Raw genomic sequence first — 21655 nt, 5'->3', positions numbered from 1 at the left:
TGCAAAACCAAGCACCTGGAGATATTTTAACATCATGACTACATGGTTATTCCATTAGCAGAGGTTACTGACTACACAATGTATAATGACATGACATTTAAGCAACATCGCTTGAGCAAAAATTCACTAAAGAAAACAAAAAAAAACAACTACATATTTTCAATTTTGCGTGACTTAATGAATACTAAGATTTGTGAATTAGGGTTCTTAAAACTGCATATAAACCTATGTTAGGCCAACCGAATTTTCCCTAATGTTGTCCCAACTAGTCAAACACAGTTGTCTGAACAAAAAACAATTTGAACAATATTGCTAAAATGTTTAGGGTCTGTGAATTCCCAGCATGCACCGCAGCTTGAACACATTATGTGGTTAAGCTATGCATGCCACTAAACATTAATATGCATATTCTGTATTTTTTTTTTATTCTTGGTGTTCTGTATGATATGCATGCAGTCTAATGAATGAAAAACGGATCAGCCAAATAAAAACTAGTTACTCTGACAAAAAAAAAAAAGAAAAGAAAAAAAGTTGTGGATTTTGTGACTGCAGAAAGGACAAATGCAGGAGTGAAAATGTTTTTATGTATGAGTAGGCATGCATATTTGAAAGCACTGCCCCCGTGATCCATTCAAAAAGCCAAATCACATAATGGCTCCTCATTGAAGAAGAGAAACGTTACACCCAGATGTCAAAATGATCCTTCACCACGCTCGATAATTGTACTGAGAATAGGAGACCGTGTTTCTCTGGAAATAGGAGTCTGAAATTTAATTATCCAGCCTTTGGAAAATGTAGGGCAGACAGAAGACAGCGCAATGATATAAAACTGCACTCAGTGGGTAACTAATGTCAAGCTCCGGGTTTAACTGAGTGAGCACAAGATACCGGAGCCGTAAATCAAATAAACACCCTCTAGCCTTAGGTAATTGCGCTTTTAAGACTGCTTAAAAATAATTCATGAAAAAAAAGAAAAGCACGTGAAAACACAAACCGACAGCAAATGTCTCAGAACAGATGATGCTCTAGGTATACTTCACACTCCATCTATGGTTACAAAGGTCATTCGCTAAATGTTAAAGCTAAACTTTTGCATTACAATAACAATCCACTGAACATGCAATGCAGGAATGTTTATGCCAGTGATTCGTGTTGTTTGCCAGTTACACAGATGGGAAAAGCTCAGTGCTGCCAAGAGGCTGCTGACTGCATGAAATCCTCTGATGAAAACACGTAACACGGTCGGAGATCACAACATATGGTCAACAATAAAATACGGCAAGTCTACTAATACACACATTAAGCTTTAATCTTACCCCGGGATCCAGTTATTTGCGGATGACATTCGACGCAATCATTTAGCTCCAATCCACAAGACCGAAATGCATGGTTAGAGATTCCCTGGACCGCGACAGAAAGTGGCCAATTCAACACGGGCAGCCGCGGAGACACCTAACGTTACACCAGATTGAGCAGTAGCGTCTATCGCTCTGGTTTCTCCGCCAACTAGCCCCGCCCACTCTTTACATCAACACGGAAGCTTTCCTCCCATTGGCTCTCGGTTAGTCTAGGACGCGTCTAGCTGCGCGTTCGACCAATCGCGTCGGCTTCTGAAATTAAACAGGGGCGGGATTCAGAGTTGGAAGTCATGCGGGCGGATACGATGCATGACGTCAACCCTTTGTTACCTTGCCGACCCCTTTCATCTGAAACAGCACTTATCTACGAGTCTAAAACATAGGCTAATTAATTCATAAACATCTTGGTGCAGACGAAGAAGCTTGTTGCAAGGGTTTTAATTGACAGAAAGCACTGTTCAAGGCAAACACAGCGATTATTCTAATGAAGCAGGTGCAATCGGTAAAAAACGCTGGATATACATTTTAATTTGAATGAAACAAAGACTATACTCGCTGCATGGGTGGCCAGTGTTGTTACATGAAACCATGTGATTTTTCTGTGATTTCTTTGCACTCAAAAGATTTATAACAACTCCATCTGGCTAGACTAAAGCTGCGATTTATGACAGAGCAACTGTACATTGGTATCCAAATGGCCAGGCGTCGATCACAAAAGTCGTGCATGTATGTGGATCGCAGTCAATTCTCCGCAAACCATAATAAACCCTCTAATGATATGCGACTTTATAACTTTCTACCCACCAGCCAATCTGCTGTCGGCTGTCAAAACCCCCAGCTTCAAATACCGCACTGCTTCTCGGCGGAGAAACCCCCGGTGACATTTCGAGACAACGCCTTTGATATTCAGCAAAGGTCACAGCCATACATACATACATATATATATATATATATATTTTTTTTTTTTTTGTCGAGAGGATCAAATGCGAAGTCTGCAGTCTGCCCTCCAAAAGGCCCTGTAACAACACCAAGTATCCCTAAAACGCAGCCTATGCTATAGAAATACTTAACATTTGCAAGAACATATAGGAAAATTGAATCTATTAATGTAATACAACACATCATAGTAAAAATTTCAGCTAAATGTCCATTCATTCATTTGAAGTCAGCATAGAGTAGCCAAAAAATAACACTCAAATAAATGCTTTGCTTGTGCTAGAACAACTCACATAAGCGGATTTTCGGAGTATTTATCTATTGTTTTATAAGCACTAATGTCGATCTTGTGTTTTGGCCTAAAGTAGAAGGCCAAGTGCATAAGTACCCATCTCTTCCACACTAAATGAAATAGAGAGCTGACTCCTTTGTTGCTTCCTAAAGCTTGATGGAATAGATGGATAGTAAGCAATCCTGCACAAAATCAGTACGGCAGTATCATTCAAATGATATACTTACTCTCCGTGGATCATGGTATTATACATTGTTCAGAACATCGTACTGGATTAGTATTATTTGGATACTGTGTTTTGATTTTTTTCTAGTGTTGTTGCCGAATCAGTGCTTCTGTCTGCGGCAGCAACTTCCGGCGCATGCGCTCCAGCGCTCGCGTCACACACAATGGCTGCGGTCCAGACATTTTCTTTATATGCATGTACAAAATTAAATGCAATATGAAAGAACAGACAGGGAAAACCAAATACATTCGCGCACAAATGTAAATATTACATTTACAAACCCTCCGTTAGCATTAGTCCAAATATAATGATTTCAAAAGGCAGTTTTGAAGGCGTTTTTCTCCTTTAACCAATCACACACATCTTCTCTGAATCTGATTATGCCATATTTTAACTTCGGATCTAAATGATCTTGTAGCAGCATCGTGTCTTCTTGCAAAAACACTCGTAAATTTATCACGAGAGCCTTATCTAATGTCTGCCCCTTGCTTCGCATTTCATGTTGCTGTGACTGCAGAGACAATCATGCTTTATCATTCTCTAACCATATCACCTGTGAGATTATTCTCCTCTGGTTTATCGTTTAATTCACTCTGTAGGAGACAGAGAAGTTGTATTAGTATATCTATTAAGTTAGTGCTATTATAACTTGAAAAACATCACGATAATCATCGTTTAAGGAGCAACACATTTTATTAGATAGACGATCTATCTTTACTCTATCTTGATGGTTGTCAGTGTCTGTAAGGAAACTGTAGATGTGGTCGATATTTCCTAGTAGAAATAAACCGAACAAGCAGTTTCTGATTTTAACACAAGAAAACATCTCCTTAAACAAGATTATTGCATATTCTCACTTTCTCTTTCGTAGTAAGTACTAAGTAGTTTTAGCCTTCTGGTACAATCCCAGAGACTATACTAAATATTAAAGTCTGTCCAATGTCAATTTTTTTCGACGTGGTATGGAAAGGGAGAAAATCATTACAAAGATGGAGCATACATTACAGTAAAACAATGTTATAGAGAATAAATAATTTCACAGAATAAAAGTAATGCACGTAAAAACATTCTTAGCAACACTTGGAAGGCAATTGGTTAATGGAGGAACAGCATTTTCCCATTTTGAAAAACAAAACAAGAAATAACAGGGTAGCTGCACCAGAGCAAACACATAGGTGTGGTGCACCCATCAGATTTATTAACGCCATTTCAATTGTGTATTTGAGCTCATCATAATTATAAAGCTGAGTCTCTTAATCAAGTCACATTAACGTAGAGATAGATAGACCGACAGATGACAGACAGACGACAGACAGACAGACAGATAGATGACAGACAGACAGACAGACAGATGACAGACAGACAGATAGATGACACAGACGACAGACAGACAGACAGATAGATGACAGACAGACAGATGACAGACAGACAGACAGACAGATGACAGACAGATAGATGACAGACAGACGACAGACAGACAGATAGATGACAGACAGATAGATGACAGACAGATGACAGACAGACAGACAGATGACAGACAGATAAATAGATGACAGACAGATAGATGACAGACAGACAGACAGACAGATGATAGACAGACAGACAGATGATAGACAGACAGACAGACAGATGACAGACAGATGACAGACAGACAGACAGATGATAGACAGACAGACAGACAGATGACAGACAGACAGATGACAGACAGATAGATGACAGACAGACAGACAGATGACAGACAGATGACAGACAGACGACAGACAGATGACAGACAGACAGACAGATGACAGACAGACAGATAGATGACAGACAGATAAATAGATGACAGACAGATAGATGACAGACAGATGATAGACAGACAGACAGATGACAGACAGATAAATAGATGACAGACAGACAGACAGATGATAGACAGACAGACAGATAGATGACAGATGACAGACAGATAGATGACAGACAGACAGACAGATAAATAGATGACAGACAGATAGATGACAGACAGACAGACAGATGATAGACAGACAGACAGACAGACAGATGACAGACAGACAGACAGATAGATGACAGACAGACAGATGATAGACAGACAGACAGACAGATGACAGACAGACAGATAGATGACAGACAGATAGATGACAGACAGACAGATAGATGACAGACAGACAGATGACAGACAGATAGATGACAGACAGACGTGGTTTTGACAAACGCACTGAAAACCTCATCAGACATAACATGACAAGGACTGCAGTTTCGTTTTGAGATGCTCGGCTGATATGACAAAAATAGCCCGCGGTATATAATCTGACGCCAAGAAGCAAAAAGCCAAGGCTTCGAACGGAAAACGGTGTATTAATATTTACACTTCCTATCAGCGAGAATAGAGCCGTGTGATTTAAATAAATCTTGACATTTACTAGTGCTTGACAAAACAATCGCCCTCCATTCGCCATTTTACCGGAAGCCTTCTTCTTCTTTTGTTGATTTCTGGTAAAACGTAAGCGGAGTGTGTATGTCGTCACCTACCGGTCTAATGCGCATCTGCATATAAACATCCAATAGCCTCTAAAGTAAGTGTAAAACACCAAATGTGTGTTACAGCGAATGCCCAAAGTTAGAGGACAAGGAATACAATTAAAATCATATTTTGACAGACAAGCCTTAACTTGAAACGCATAGCAACCTGATATCCACTAATCTCTTAGTCTGTTCCCACATCTGCCCATCTGCCCTAAGCACATACATTCCTGACCTCCTTGAAAAATGCAGTAAATTCCACTTTCTTCATGACCTTATGGCTTTCTTCATTTTCATGCACTCCAAGTTAAGAATTAACCCTCTATGTCCCAACATTTAGCTGGATTCTTATTTTAAATATATTAATAAAGCTAAAAAGTCATATATATATATATATATATATATATATATATATATATATATATATACACACACACACACACACACACGTTGGTTTATGTGGTTTATGGGGACTCTCCATAGGCGTAATGTTTTTTATACTGAACAAACTGTGTGTGCTATTGCCCTACACCAACCCTACACCTAGACTTAGCCCTCACAGGAGACTTTGTGCATTTTTAGAGTTTCAAAAGAACACCATTTAGTATGTTTTTTAAGCCTTTTGAATTACGGGGACATAGGCAGTGTCCTCATAAACCACCTTCATATTGTAATACCTCTGTCATACCCATGTCATTATACAAATTTGTGTCCTCATAAACCACATAAACATGCACACACACACACACACACACAGTGCCTTGCGAAAGTTTTCAAACCCCTTCATTTTTTTAACGTTTTGTTATGTTGCAGCCTTATGTTAAGCTGCTTGCACTCAAGGAGATTCACAGAGTTGTCTACAAGCCACTCTTGCTGTGTGCTTAGGGTCATTGTCCTTTTGGAAGGTGAACCTTCTGCCCAGTCTGAGGTTCTGAATGCTCTGGATTGGATTTTATTAAATAAATAAATATAGGCTATCTCTATATTTTGGTGCACTGAGCTTTTCTTCTACTCTGACGAGTCCCTCAGTCCCTGCCGCTGAAAAGCAGACCCACAGCATGAGGCTGCTACCACCACACTTTACTTTTGGGATGGTACTCTGTAGATGATGAACAGTGCTTGGTTTGCTTCAAACATGATGCTTGGAATTGAGGTTCATCAGACCAGATAATATTATTTCTCACAGTCTGAGGGTCCTTATGTGCTTTTTTGCAAATTCCAAATTTGTTTTCATGTGTCTTCACTGAGGAGAGGATTGAGTTTAGCACCGGCATAAAGCACAGATTGGTGTAGTGTTGCAGCGATGTTTGTCCTTCTGTAGGTTTCTCCTATCTCCACATATGATCATGTGGATTTTTTCTGAACTCTTCCCCAGATGTGTGGTTTGATGCAATCCTATTTCCTTGTCTTTGCTCTAATTTTCAGCTGTTAGACCTTTTATTAAGACATGTACACCTTGCCAAATCATACCCATTCAACTGAAATTGCCACAGGTTAACTTCACTCAATGTGTGGTAACATTTAGCTACAAGTAAAATGAATGCTCCTGAGCTAAATTTCAACTGTCCCAGATAAGGGTATGCATACTTATGCAATGGAATCATTTAAGTTTTTTTTATCTTTAATAAATTTTCTAAGATGTTAAAAACCTGTTATTTGCTTTGTCATTATGGTGTATGGAGTGTATATTGATATATATTACATTACACACTGTATATACAGTGCCCTCCAAAAGTATTGGAACAGTAAGGCCAATTCCTTTATTTTTGCTGTAGACTGAAAACATTTCGGCTTGACATCAAAAGATGAATATGAGATGAGAGATTAACATTTCATCTTTTATTTACAGGTATTTTCATCTGGATCTGATTCACAACTTAGAAGATAGCACCTTTTTTGAACCCACCCATTTTTCATGTTACCAAAAGTATTGGAACAGATAGAATTAACATAGATTAAAGTGAAAAAAAGAATTCATATTTAGTTGCAAATCCTTTGCTTTCAATAACGGCATCAAGCCTGTGACCCATTGACATCACCAAACATTTGCATTCTTCTTTTGTGATGCTTTTCCAGGCTTTCACCGCAGCCTCTTTCAGTTTTGGGGGGTTACTCCCTTCAGTCTCTTCTTTAGCAGGTAAAATGCATACTCTACAGGGTTTAAGTGTGGAGATTGACTTGGCCAGACTAAAACCTGCCATTTCTTGCCCCTGATGAACTCCTTTGTTGTTTTGGCACTATGTTTTAGGTCATTATCTTGCTGCATGATGAAGGATTTCCCAATCAGTTTGGTTGCATCTTTCTGTAAATTGTCAGACAAAATATTTCTGTAGACTTCTGAGTTAATTTTGCTGCTGCCATCATGTGTTACATCATTAATGAAGATTAATGAGCCTGTCCCAGAAGAAGCGATGAAAGCCCAAGCCATTACATTACTTGTGTAATGTGTACTATAATGTACACCTGTGTACACTGTGTTTCAGATGAGCTTGTATGTTTGGGATCATGAGCAGATCCTTTCTTTCTCCAAACTTTAGCCTTTCCATCACTTTGGTCCATAAAATCAGTCCATAAAACATGTCCCAGAATTTTTGAGGCTTGTCTCCTATTCTTCTTGCTAATGAGTGGTTTGCATCTTCTGGTGTAGCCTCTGTGCTTTTGTTCATGAAGTCTTCTGCGAACAGATTGTGATATCTTCACTCCTGCCCTCTGGAGGTTGTTGCTGATGTCACTAACAGTTGTTTTAGGGTCTTTCTTTACAGCTGTCACAATGTTTCTGTCATCAACTGCAGATGTTTTCCTTGATCTACCTGTTTGAGGTGTGTTACTTAGTACACCAGTGGTTTCTTTCTTCCTCAGGAGATTCCAAATGGTTGTACTTGCTATCGCCAGTGTTTGTGCAATGGTTTGATTGATTTTTCATCTTCTCTCAGCTTCACAATTGCTCGTTTTTCACCCATAGACACCTCTCTGGTTTTCATGTTGGTTACACGTCTAACTAACTATAAATGCAGTCTGCACAGATCTGAAACTGAGCGCAGACATTCAGTGCTATTTATTGTTTGAATAATCAATTAATAGGAAACACCAGGGCAACAAAACACACCTATCAGTTTCAATACGTTTGGTAACATGAAAAATGGGTGGGTTCAAACAAAAAGTGCTATCCTCTAAGTTGTGTATCAGATCCAGATGAAAATACCTGTAAATAAAAGCTGAAATGTTAATCTCTCATCTCATAACCCAAATGTTTACAGTCTACAGCAAAAATAAAGGAATTGGCCTCACTGTTCCAATACTTTTGGAGTGCACTGTATATACACAACCAGTGCCCCACAGAGAGATCTGATCTCATCATCATCCAGTCTGTCTGGAATGACATGAAGAAACAGAACAAACTGAGACAGACTAAATCAAGAACTGTGGCATCGTCTCCAAGATGCTTCAAGAAACCTACCTGCAAAGCTACAGTACTGTTAAAAGTTTTAGGAACTTGTGTAAAAATGCTATAAATGAAGATGCTGTCAAAAATAATGTCATAAATAGATTTTATTGATCAATTAACTTCTATTAACTAAATTAAATCAACATTTGGTGTGACCATCCTTTGCATTTAAAGCAGCTTTTGCCCTCGGTGCACTTGCGTTTCAGGAAGCTTTGCAGGTAAGTTTCTTGAAGCATCTTGGAAATGTTGCCACAGTTCTTCTGGATTTTAGTTTGCTCTGTTTCTTCATGTCATTCCAGACAAACTGGATGATGATCAGATCAGATCTCTCTGTGGAGCATTGGCTGTTATCAGACTCCTTGTGCAAACAAAAATCTCACTGGATTATTACAATTAATGGCAAAAAGATTCTTTGGTAATGCAAACTGATATTTATTACTGACAAACTACAGCAAAAGATAGAAATAACCAACTTATAACCATTTTTTGTTGGTGAAAATACTAGTGGCCTATAAGACTTTTGTACAGTAACACAGACACACACTTTAAATATATGCTTTAAATAAATAATTTAACATATATTATATACAATTAAATATATTTAATCCTTTGTGCATGAACCTTCATTTCTCAAAAGCAAACAAGACAGAGATGGTGATTTTCTTGGAATATTTAAGCTCCCTAAATACACATTTCCTTTCTATAGAGCACTCTTCAGTCCACTAAGCCATGTTATATGCCAGTGAAGGATCTGTATCTCCATACAGAAATTTCCTTTATGCTAATATAGTGTTAGAAAATACTGCAAAACTTTGTGAGATTTAGAGTGTGTGCATATCATGAATAATTTGAATAGCTGCTTCTAAAATAGTTTTGATCTCAGTGGATCTGCTCAGAAGCATTACAGCTATATTTATCATATCGATAATAGAAGGCCAAGAAATGTTCTGTATCCAACACTAACAAGTTCCCTGTTACAGAAGATGGATGGCGTTAGAGCCTCTGACTCCAGCCCACACAAGCCCTGTCAAAATATTTCTCCCGTCATTTCTGTTCCCACATGCCCACAATGCCTCCACACATCAAACTTTCTGCTCGCTGTATATTTTTGTACGTCCTATGCTTTCAATTGTACTTGACATCCTCCATACACGCTGCACTATGGAAAGCTGCTCAATTACAACAGTGGAGCCCATCAGTCACTTGACATTTATTATGCTCTAACCATCATATTTTTCACATCTCAATTTCCGTATACACACTCCTGTTACACGTCCTGTACGCTGACACCTAAAACAGCTTAGCATTAGAGGAATAATAGTTATACCTGGTCAGGAAGTCATCCCTCAAACTGAATTAATACACTCAGACTATCTTGTAATTCTTTTTGAAGCCGAACAGACTCATTGCTTTCCACTTTACTTCCTTTAAGGTTTACACCAGTGTCTTCAACTGTAATATATTTTTCAGTCAATATTTAGTTAGCAGCCAATATTATTAGACATTTTTTTAATGCATAATGTATACCAGCCAATATACTGTTGGATTTACCTTTGCCATTATTTAACACTTACTTAAAATTAATCTTTAAAAACAGCAAATCACAAATTAATATAATTTTTTATTGCACATTATAGTCTAAATTCACATATAGCATTTAAAACTATTGATTTTAGTTTTAGTTCTTTGTTTTTTACTTATTTAGGTAAAATAGTGCAAAACTATTTTATTTTGGACATAAAAAATTGATTGGCTAATCTTTAGGCCTATTAGATCTTTTAAATGTTTTTCTATATTTTTCATAGACTAATAGCTTTGAAAAGTTCCAATTCTCATTCGTTGATATTTCTAAGAATGATTTAGGAAAACATATTTGAATTGTTCAGAGCTATTACTAACCTAACCTCTCTACCAAAGGACAGTTTAATATTGATGCTTCCATAATTAATCTTGAATACTTATGCAATCTGCTCGTACTACTATAAATTTTATTAGCGGTTTAATATAAAAAAAACAGCTAACTTTTGTAAAGTCGTTCATAGATAAATAAAAAAAGCAGCCAAGCCACTCAAACACACAACTTTAATATACATAACACATTCTAAATAAAATTATAAACAGAGCATCTAATATCACAGATATTAGTACTTAATGTGGTTTTTAGCATTTCCTCTCCACCAAATGAATTTCCCTCATTTCATACTTCTCTGGTCTACATTTTTGGACACTTTATTGTGAGCTCCTTCAAGCAGTGACACCATCACATTATAGGGCTCCTGCAGTTATGAAATTGAATTTTATATAATGAATAACGACATGTATGTATTTAAACTGCTGGTGTGCCACCCGTCTCTAACTGACACACATCCTCTCAGAAACCGGCGTCATCATGATTATCATTACCCAGGCATTGTGTGATTCATTACAGGCAGAACTGGGGATCAAGACTAATTATTCTCATTTTTGCCATTGAGAAATAAGAAAACGCTGGTTCAGGCCAAGCCATTCAACATGCTTGGAAATCATATCAGGGTCACAAGGCTTTCTCAAAAGAAAAAGCCATTATGTGCATGGGAATAATGAAATAAGTCCTTAGCTTGAAGCTTTTAATGTGTGGTTTCAGATTTTTTTTCCTGGAATTATTAAGGTTATGATGGCTGATCCTAGACAGGAACAAAATGTAATTTTGCACCCACAGAGCCTCAGGCAGCTGAGGGAAAGTGCTCAGCAGTGTGCTTCATCACACAATACAACGATAATGATGCAGAATGGTGTCTTTCTTTGGCCCTGAGAGACGTCAAGGCAGGATGTTTAAGGAACGGTGGTCCTAATTGCGCTTTTTATTCCCAACTCTGATGTGATTCATGGTTTCAAAGGAGATGCATTATTGATCCACTTCACAGACAAGTTGTATTGATTGCGAATTCCTGATAGAGTATGACTTTTCCTCCTCCTCTTACTTTTTTTCTCCTGCTACAATCAGGGCTGGAAAGTATGACCTCTGGGTGCTTTTTAAAATGATCGTCCTAAAAGCGTTTTGATGAGGATGTGACAGAGGATGCCTCAGCTGTGTGGCTTTGTGTGTTGTGCTGCAATCATGTGTAATGGCTGAGCAAGCCGAAGCTGCATCTCTGCCTGAGTAGCAACTAACCAGCACGGCTCAGCCAGCTTCTGTCACACGCCTGTCGTATACTCAACATCTCCGCAGCTTTGTTAGTCCTCCTTGCCTGCAGAAAGGTCGCAGTGCTGTGCTGTAACTGCGGGACATGTCTATCTGTGTGTGTGTGTATCTGTCTACACGGCAAAATAAATATTTGAAATATTTGACATGACAGCAGTTATTCAGCATCCACAGCTCCTAAACAATAATGGCATATGCAGCACAAACAACCCTGGGACGAGGCTGTCATTTTATGCTGATATGGGATTCCTTATTATGATTTCTAACCCTGAGCTTTGTAAATTAGAACCTAAACATGAATGTAGATTTGCACAAGAATTGTCAGAAACAGTTTTAATAGTCAAGTTATTTTTGGAGAAACCATTTAAAATGGTACACGATGTTTAAAAACAAACAAGAAATTTAAAATCATCCAAGATTGAAACCTACATCCTTTTTTTTTTTTATTATTATGAGACTCAAATTAATTGTTTAAATGTGACATGTTTTATATAACTTATTAGGCCATCCAGAGTTCTTTTTTTTTCTAGATGAAAACCACATATCTAGATGAATATTTCGATGGTCATAAGACCACAATGAAAATGAAGACTAAAGAAGTTTCTTTGAATTTATGGCTAAATTCCTGGATTCAGTTTCCAGGAAGTAGAAGTCACATAAAATTCCACAGACACTTGCCAGAAAAGGTCTTCTCACAAAGCTCATGCAAACAAGGAGAATTATGAGAAAAAAAGATGACCAAACAAACACTGTGAAGGTACTAGAGTTGAAAGTCTATATGTAGTTTATTGCATGTGTCAAAAGTTCAGTGTGCGTAATAGCACAAAGCAGAAGTTATTACTCAAAAATATGTGAAAGCACATCAACATGTCTATAGTTTATTTATGGTGACCTAGTTCTAATACGGAAAAATATTTTATGGTTGCATGAGACCACACAATTACAGATGATGGGTGTGTTGTGAATGCAACGCTGGCCACATCTCAAAAATAAAAGCCTACAGTGAAATATGATGGGGTAGCATCATGATGTCTGCATTTCTTGAGCAAGTACTGGACATCTTGTTAAAATAGATGGAAGAATACATTGGTAAAAAACAGCGAAATACTGCAATATGTATCTGTGTGCTAAAAAGAGAAAGTTCATCTAACATTCATGGTTGTGGCTCAAGAACAAAAGGTAGTTCAATCCCAGATATCCTATTTATCCAACGCTATCTCACGGCAATTCGTACGTATTTTACATGCAATAATAATAGTACACAATTAGCAACAAAGCTCTTTAGAAGTTCTGCAAAATGTGTCTCCACGACATTCATTTTTAGTTACTGAATACCTAATTAGTGTCTTAAAATACAGAATACATTTCAACATCAGATTAGCAATTATCTTTATAAATTCTGATCATAGCTGTAAATGGCCCATATTCTCAAATGAGGGAGTTAGGGGAAGAATGTGCCATTTCTCCTGGTCTGCAGGGTAAAATAAAGGTAGACCAAACCCATGTGAGGAGAGGTCTTGTTTAAGTGAATGGTGAACATGTTTTTGTTGGCACATGTTATTGTATCTGATATAGCCTATTTGTGTCTATTCCTGAACTTAACTATCTATAGCTTTTTCTTATGCAAACAAATCTCTGCTTCAGTCAAAATCCTTGTTTTCTTTGCTTCCTGAATGTGTTATGTTTTGTAAGTTTTCACTAAGCTGATATGCTGACAGATTGTGAGCCACCTGATATCCTTCTTCTCCCCAGTGGAAGCGTTTTTCCGCTCTGTGCCGCTCCTGGTGGACTAGCTTTTGATGGGAGATGGAAAAACACATCTGTTCTCTCTGATTTTACCTGAGCGGATGAAAACAACTAATCTCAGTGCCTCTGATTAGGGATCATATTCTCAGCTCTCTGGTCCTCAAAGGCTCCTTTTACCACAAACCTAACAACAGTGCTTTTACTTCAGAAGGCCTGTCTTTTTCATGCTAGACCAGTGAACTCCAGAATCTCACTCCTGCCAGCCAAGTAAATATAGTAATATCCAAAGGGCATCATATAAACACAATAATATTTCCTCTTGTACTAGCTGAAATGATAACAAAGGTTCTTGGTTTTTACTGTCAGACGCTGAGGCTGTCTATAGACAGTAAAAACATATATTAAAGCATTAATAATTAATGAAGACTCGACTAGCAGTTTATTTATGAGCAGCAGATGGCAGTAGTGTGTAATATATAGATTCATCACTCCAGTTCACTCGGCTTGAGCAACATGTCTGCGCCCTGGACGCATGTGTAAACAAACATGGAGAGGAGAATAACCTTGCACAAGGGTTAACTTAAGTGAAACATTTTGAAATTATACACTTGTGTATAGAAAACTTGTTTCAGGAATGACCTTGCGGCTTTACGAGACGTTTCTACGCAGATCTTTGCGGTTTTCAACGCTTCGCAAACTGACAGCAGCCCCAGAGCACGCGCCACTGTCTCTGCGTGTATCAGGTGATTTATGGATTATTATATATTATACACGTCCTTCTTGTATCTCGTGATGTTATGCCAGATGACAAGCTGGTTGTATTTGTCTTATTCGCCACCAGAAATAAAACCAAATTCATAGAAAAACAACAACGTCATATAACTTATTTTACCTGTCGTTGTCCTCTACTTGTTCACAGGTTGCTCAGTTTTTGGTCCACAGACAGTAAGAAAATGTCTTTTTCATTGTACTCCGGCCAGTTTGGTGTCTTCGAGTGCTTTTTTGGACAGACTGCAGAAGGGGAGAGCGGTGGTGTCCGATGAGGGTCTCTGTCATCATCAGCCTGTCTCTGTTTCATCAGACAGCGGTAAGAATATAATCACCAGCCCCTCTCGAGCCTTCAAGACTGCTCTTTTACTGATAACATGTCGAAACAGTTATTATCTGCGTAGACATTCGTGATATTATAGCCTATTCGTTAAACCAATTTTGTCTGTGTGTTAATGTATGTGTTCTGCTCTCAGGTCATCAATTTTCCTTATTGCTAAAGGATCCTGATCAACCTGAAAATGCCAAATCTCTTAAAGTGGCGATAGTGGGTGTGCCTAATGCAGGGAAATCAACATTGACCAATCAACTGCTGGGTCGAAAGGTGATATTATACTAATGTGTGGAATAAAAATTAAGGTGAAATGTTTCTTCTCACCCAGAAATGTTATTTCTGCTATTTACTGTGAATAATAGGCTGTGTATAAAGTTACAGTGTTGTTCCAACATGTTTGAATGTACACATGTAAAAATTAGATTTGCATAGTGATGCATAATTAGGAGTAAGCAATTACAGAATTTACATTTTGTATGTGAACGATCCATATAAGAACTTGTGTCTGTAACCTTAAATGTTAATTCACAATTTTTATATAGTTGTTTGCTGTTTCGGAGAAAGTGCACACAACAAGATCATGTGCTGTTGGTGTCCTGACAGAGGATGACACACAAATCGTAAGTACCTCGTCTATCTCATGTATAATAGTCTAGTCTCTTTAGGGAATGTTCCATGTTTGAATGGCATTTTCTCACCTATTTATTTTTGTCTATCAGGTGCTGTTGGATACCCCTGGTCTCACCACACCAATAAAGGCTAAAAGGTGACTATGCAATACAGCAGTTTCTTACAACATTAGGTGGCAACTGTAAGTAAACCATTTGTAGGTTGATTTCCCAAGTGTAAATACTGTGCTCTGCAACCTTGCTCTGATTGTTTGAGCATCTCAGCCAACCCGAAACAACAACATTGGTTTAACTAATGCCATGATTGTGGTACAAATTCTCATAATCATAAACTAAACTTGATTTTGCTATATTTGTTTAACAGACATCACCTGGAGGAATCGCTGCTGTTGGATCCTTTTGAGTCAATAAAGGAAGCTGATCTAGGTAAAAAAAATCTTTGTTTTAGTTGTTCTTCTCTTATTTATTACTTAATCTTTTAAAAAAACGAGGACGCAGCCAGCATCCAATAGAATCGCCATTGGCTTAGTGTGTGTGTATAATTAGAACTAACTATGAAAATGTACAAGAGGTATATATCAACTTAGTTAGGTGAGCCTTTGATTATAGTCTTGGACAAACGAGAGCCTTGGAGTCAAAGAGGCTGAGAACCACTGTATTATAACTCCATTTCTGCTATATATTTACAGTGGTGGTGCTAGTTGACGTGTCTGATAAATGGACCCGCAATAAGCTGGACTATGAAGTGCTGAAGTGTCTGGCCCTAAATCCAGATGTCCCTGCCATCCTTGTCCTCAATAAGGTATTAGCTGTGCCATTGTGTATTGATCTGTCCCAGTCTGACCATAGGATTAGTTTGAGGAGGAAATTACCATGTCTTTTTCTCTGCATATCCCATCTCTCATTTTACAAAGAGAGGGGGCTGTTTTGCTGCAACCGTTAACATCAAAATTAATATCACTGTTAAACCAAATGAATGATTAATAGCTGGTACACTTAGAAGAGCTAAAGCAAAAAATCAACTCTTAACACACAGGTGGATCTACTGAAGAGCAAAACACTTTTGCTAGACATCACGGCACAGCTGACAGAAGGGTTGGTGAATGGAAAGAAGATCAGGATCCGTGGTGCAGAGAAACCACGTGAGAAGTTAGCAGCCAAACCCCACAGCAGACATGCTGAAGAACCACAGTCTGAGAGCATGAAGGACGGGGTGTCTGAGGAGGGTCAGGACAAAGACAGGCTGAAGGCCCTGAAGAGTCGCAGGGGGTGGCCTCTTTTTAAAGATGTGTTCATGTTGAGTTCTATTGACAGAGAAGATGTGCAAACATTAAAGGTTAGAGACTGCATTGGAGATTTTAAGAAAGAGACATTTGCATTAAAGCAAACTTGATGTTGGAATCTCCAGCATTGTGATAATCATCCTTAATTTGTGTGTTTGAACATGTGCAATAGGCGTACCTGTTTGAGGGTGCAAAGCCTGGCCAGTGGCAGTACCACAGTGAAGTACTGACTGATCAGGGTCCTGAGGAGATGTGCATCAACACTATCAGAGAGAAACTTTTACAGCATCTCCCGAAGGAGGTGCCGTACAGTATGACACAGGTGGGTCATGATTTTGTGCACACTAAAAAGGTGTTGAAATATGCTACTGTTTGGGGTCAATAGAATTTTTTAAAGAAATTCCATTATTCAGCAAGGATGCATTAGAGCTGCGGTCCGTAACTTTAGATTAATCCGCGCTGGAGCCGTGCCAGGGGACAACCCTTATTATGGTCTGTTTTTTATCATCGAAACTGCATCTATGTATCCCGATTAATTGATATATCCCGATTGACGGAATGATTCTCATTCTGTTTGCTGAAAATTGGGAACTTCTTCACAAAATGTAGTCATACATCTGCCTGCCTTTTTGAATGATTACATTACTCAAAATATGTATTGTGACCTTTTTGTATTATTTATGTTTTCTGGAATGTTATTTGTTTTCATTATTATTTTGGTCTTTTTGCAGCAAATTGAAATCTGGAAGGAATCTGAAGATGGGGTACTCGACATATCCATCAAACTATATGTAAAGAAAGACACTCATATGGTGAGTTGGTTTGTTTGCCACATGTATTTAGAGAGGCTAGTCTTCTGTGCTGCTGTTTTAACCATCAGGCGACTTTACTTTTATGGTAGACATTTTGTGGAATTGTTTTTATAACAAATGAGTGCTTTCTCACTACATGAAGAAACGGTAACATTATTATATTTCATTATAAATTGAAATCTTTGTTCTTTCTTGCAGAAAATGGTTATTGGTTCTGGAGGTCACTTGATAACCAGAATAACCCAGGAGGCTGAAAGTGACCTAATGAAGATTTTCTTGCGTGAAGTGCGTTTAAAAATCTCTGCAAAATTGAGGAAGTGAGGTAGACAGTTCGGATGATGTAGGTCAGAGCCTGACCCATGCAGAGGCATACGGAAACCTGAAAAGAGTGAAGAAATAGTCATGAACTCAAAATGAGCTGTATTTTGGGTTATACTGTCAGGTTGATCTCCACAGACCTCCCTCATTCCTGTTAATTGAAATGTAATATCACAGGCACATTACATGGGTTTTCTGTATCATTTCAATGAGACTATGATCGATTGGATCACATATGCCTGTTCCGCTTACATATCTTGCTGCTTTTGATTTATAAATGTGTCTTTATAATAATAAATGCCAAAAATCATGTAGTTTTGCATTCATACATGGATATACATGTGTGCTCAGAGGGAAAGGTTCACTTTCACTCTTTTACTGGACGGAAGTCTTGCTGTTTAACTGAATGTCTTGCGTAATAACATCACACTGACCTGAAATCACTCAACCGTAAGCCCTGTTCCAGCCCTAACATGTAAGGAGGGCCATAAGACTCCGAGTGGGCTGCACAGTTGAGGTGGTGGCTGGCTGCCAGGGTGGAGCCTCCTCAACTGTGGCTGTACATGATACTAACTGCAGCTTTTTGAATTATTATTTGTAGCTATGTCTGTAATATTGCAGTTAATAAACATTATCAATAACTAATTTTCATCAGTTGAGTAAATTATTGCATCAATTTTAGTCAGTGGTAAATGTTTTGAGTAAAAAAGAAAAGTCAGTTCTCATGGTGCAGGACTGTCTGTGGTGAAAAAGTTATGGTTACTTTATCTACAGACAGCAGAACTGCACATATGGAGCTGAAAGAATCAACTCACTTATTCGCTGCAGACATTTAATTGTGTAAATCTCAGTTGTTTGTTTTATTATAATACACAACCATTAAAAAGTTTGGGGTCAATAAAATGTTATTGTTTTTGAAAGAAGTAATTTATGCTCACAAGGATGCATTAATCTGATACCAAAAAAATACAGTAAAATATTATTTTAAAAGTCTTCTATTTTATTATTATTATTTATAAAAAAAATGTAATTTAATCCTGTGATGACAAAGCAGAATTTTTAACAGCCATTACTCCAGTCTTCATGTCACATGATCTTACAGAAATAATTCTAATATGCTGATTTGGTCTAAAGAAACATTTCTTATTACTAAATGTTGTAATCTGTTATGTTGCCTAATTTCTTTTTAGGAAACAGTGATACATTTTTATCAGGAATTTTTGATTAATGGAAAGTACAAAAGAACAGGATTTATTAGAAATAGAAATAATTTGTAAAACTATAAAAGTAGTTACTTTTTAAATTTTGTTTAAAAAATTGAATAAATTACACTGACCCCAACCTCAAAGTTGTGTATTGTAATAGAGTCTAATAAGAATTGTCTATAATAATTTTTTTCTTTAAATACAACGTAAATAATGTAAACCGTCTTCTTTCTTCTTCCACCTCCTTAAAAACATGTGGAAGAAGCCATTTAAAGTCCCACTGCCTAGCCCCTAGAGGGTTAGATAACCTTTTGAATGGAAAGTGCAGTTAAACCTGCTGCTAAAGTGAGTTTCAAAATTGTGACAAGATGCACTTTTTGCAGTAGAACTCCATGACGAATTATATGCTTACCTCTAGCTGGCCTAAAGCAATGATCCCTGGTTCTTTCTCTATATCCTTACACTGGCCATTACTTTTATTCTATTGGCTGCATCAGTTAATTGTAAGTTCATTAAAGTTAAAGCAAAGATTCTTATTCATCATGTATTTGGCTCCTATTTTACCAACCACATATGCTGCCTTTCTGTGTAAAATGATAGTTAAAAGTGGATTCTGTAAAAAAATTATTGCAAATAATGAAACAAAACAAGCATAATGTTTAATTTCAATTCAGTGATATTTATTTAAATTGCACACAATGGCAGTCTCATAACACATTATAGGCTATAAAGTTGTATAGAATACAAATGATTCAGAATTTCAAATCTGCTTAACATTGGTCTTTCGGATATTTTTGTCCATTTGTTCACTCATCTGTTTTTGACCGCGCCATCCGTTGCTCTGAAGTTCCATCGTATCCAGATGATTTTTGAGAGAAGGCAAAAGAACCCTTACCATTACTAAAACTCAGTAATGGTAACGGTTTCACCGCCACTCTCTGTCACAATGTTTGCGGGTCCACAGGAAACAGTTGGAGGCATATTGATCCCCTGGATAGTACATCATCTATACTGTAGTGTCTGAATATTGAACTTACAGTATACGATGATATCCTGTCTAGAGGACAAGACTTATGAAACACCTTCACTTTGGAAATCTACTGAATGTCCGCATCTACTATATTTAACATTTTCTGTGATCTAGAACATTGTCAGACATTTTTTAAAGAACTAAAAGGATATTTGACTTGTTAATGTTCCACAGCAATTTCCAGAAACTATAATTTTCCAGATATGTTGCATCATTATCAATTCAGCGTGGTCTAAATTGTTAGATTAATTAGTGTTTCCAAAAGATTTTCCTGTAGAAACTTCCCAACTCTTCAGATGATCACACCTGTGGAAGATCCCTCACATGGGACTTTTCATCTAAAAGGAAGAGCAGCTGCCATCCTGTAGTTCATAGTCACCAGCCGACACACTCACCTTTAGATCTGTCCTCAGTACTCCTGCAGGAAGTGTTGAAAAACTATTTAATTGCCTTCATCTGTCACCTTTACCCGTCTTCTCACTTTGGTTTCACAAGTCTGTTGTCTCCATGCCGTTAAGTGATCGGGTTGCTCGGGAGTTTTAATGCTCGCTGCTCATTTGCATATGATGACACAAAGGCTGTTCCATCCTTATCATGTCTCTGCCCTTCAGTCAGCTGACCAATCAGAATTGTTCCCTATATCAGACCCTGACCAGTTACTTGGCATCAGGTCTCGCTCTCACGTGAGTGTGTGAGCCCACACCCAAACTCTCCCACCCTTGGATTAAACTTGAAAGTTTACCAAAAAGTTGGTGGAAAAATCCAAAGACATGTTTTATGCATATCAAATTAGTTTCTTCAGCTTTTATCTATAGCCAAAAGTGCATATTACAATAAGATTCCAAATTCTACATACTAAAACCTGCAAAAGTAGTTAATATTACCACAGGAGAAAAGTGCATCTTGAGGCTGTACGAGGGGTTTGCTAAAACGTATTACTAAAGGACAATGTTTTATTCAATTTCTACACTATTTAAATCACTGAAATGGATTTCATGACATTATGGTGTATAAACAGATGCCAAATTCACGGATTCTGTTGACCAGTTATTGATTGACTACCGATGAAATCACCTCTGGGTGTCTGTTCTCATACCCATGTGTGAGTTGTGACAAATTAACTTGATTCTACATCTGTAGTTGTCCTCAGCATCTGGATGTTAAAGGTCTATTGGGTAACATGGGAGAATCTCCCCGCGGTTACTCTGGAGACAGACTCCCAGTTAGGGTGGGGTTGGGGGGTGTTTGTGACTGCTTAGGCCATGTTAACAGATAAAAACAAGATTGTGGCCTATCTGAGTTGCACCAACATGTAGCAAGCCTCTGACACCTTATCTGCCACCTAAATAAATGGACATTTCTGTTAATTTGTGATGATTTCACAGAAAAGATATCTCTGCATGGCCAGACATGAAGGGAACTGGAAACTGCCCTTTAGAGCGCTTGTGAAACACAAGTAGTCACCTGATCTAACTGATTTGGGATCATTTAAACTTAATGGTTGTTGAGTGCTGGCATAAAGTGTGCAGAGTCAATTCTTGGAGAACAATCCTGCTATATCAGCATCTTTTCCTT

General features: G+C 37.8%; 2 protein-coding genes and 1 long non-coding RNA gene across 6 annotated transcripts in view; 1 reads left to right on the top strand and 2 right to left on the bottom strand.

The window, feature by feature from the left end:
- The window catches only part of LOC306870408 (protein FAM222B-like), a 60169-nt gene extending 45192 nt beyond the window's left edge, over nt 1–14977 (bottom strand). Inside the window, exon 1 of one of the 4 annotated variants that reach the window (XM_079417661.1) lies at nt 14594–14977. The gene's annotated coding sequence lies outside the window, so the exon portion shown is untranslated. Of the gene's footprint in view, nt 1–1316; nt 1493–2813; nt 2950–14593 lie in introns of those variants that run through there. The other 3 variants (XM_079417663.1, XM_079417664.1, XM_079417662.1) reach the window with 3 other exon arrangements.
- On the top strand, nt 14194–18741 carry LOC306870410 (GTPase Era, mitochondrial-like). Its single transcript, XM_079417665.1, has 11 exons — nt 14194–14444; nt 14621–14788; nt 14946–15073; nt 15346–15423; nt 15523–15569; nt 15797–15858; nt 16122–16234; nt 16469–16768; nt 16888–17037; nt 17447–17527; nt 17726–18741. Exons 1-11 carry the CDS (start codon nt 14336–14338, stop codon nt 17846–17848), a joined length of 1359 nt encoding a protein of 452 aa, XP_079273791.1. The 5' UTR covers nt 14194–14335; the 3' UTR covers nt 17849–18741.
- A 967-nt stretch (nt 18742–19708) lies between these two features.
- Nucleotides 19709–20603, bottom strand: LOC306869773. The gene is made up of 2 exons (XR_013784203.1): nt 20476–20603; nt 19709–20107 (listed from the first exon to the last, which is right to left on the bottom strand). It is a non-coding gene; the product is annotated as an uncharacterized lncRNA (long non-coding RNA).
- Between the last annotated feature and the right edge of the window lie 1052 nt (nt 20604–21655).

The sequence above is a fragment of the Barbus barbus genome (genome assembly GCF_936440315.1).
Source record: "Barbus barbus genome assembly, chromosome: 5".
In the NCBI taxonomy this organism is placed as follows: domain Eukaryota; kingdom Metazoa; phylum Chordata; class Actinopteri; order Cypriniformes; family Cyprinidae; genus Barbus; species Barbus barbus.
Note: the sequence above shows the minus strand (reverse complement) of the source record. Positions and strands in the feature narration are given on the sequence as shown.

Coding starts and splice junctions, on each gene's coding strand:
- LOC306870410 (XM_079417665.1), top strand. CDS start 14,336: ATGACCTTGCGGCTTTACGAGACGTTTCTACGCAGATCTTTGCGGTTT. Junction 16,235..16,468: donor CCATCCTTGTCCTCAATAAG/GTATTAGCTGTG, acceptor CTTAACACACAG/GTGGATCTACTGAAGAGCAA. Junction 16,769..16,887: donor AAGATGTGCAAACATTAAAG/GTTAGAGACTGC, acceptor CATGTGCAATAG/GCGTACCTGTTTGAGGGTGC.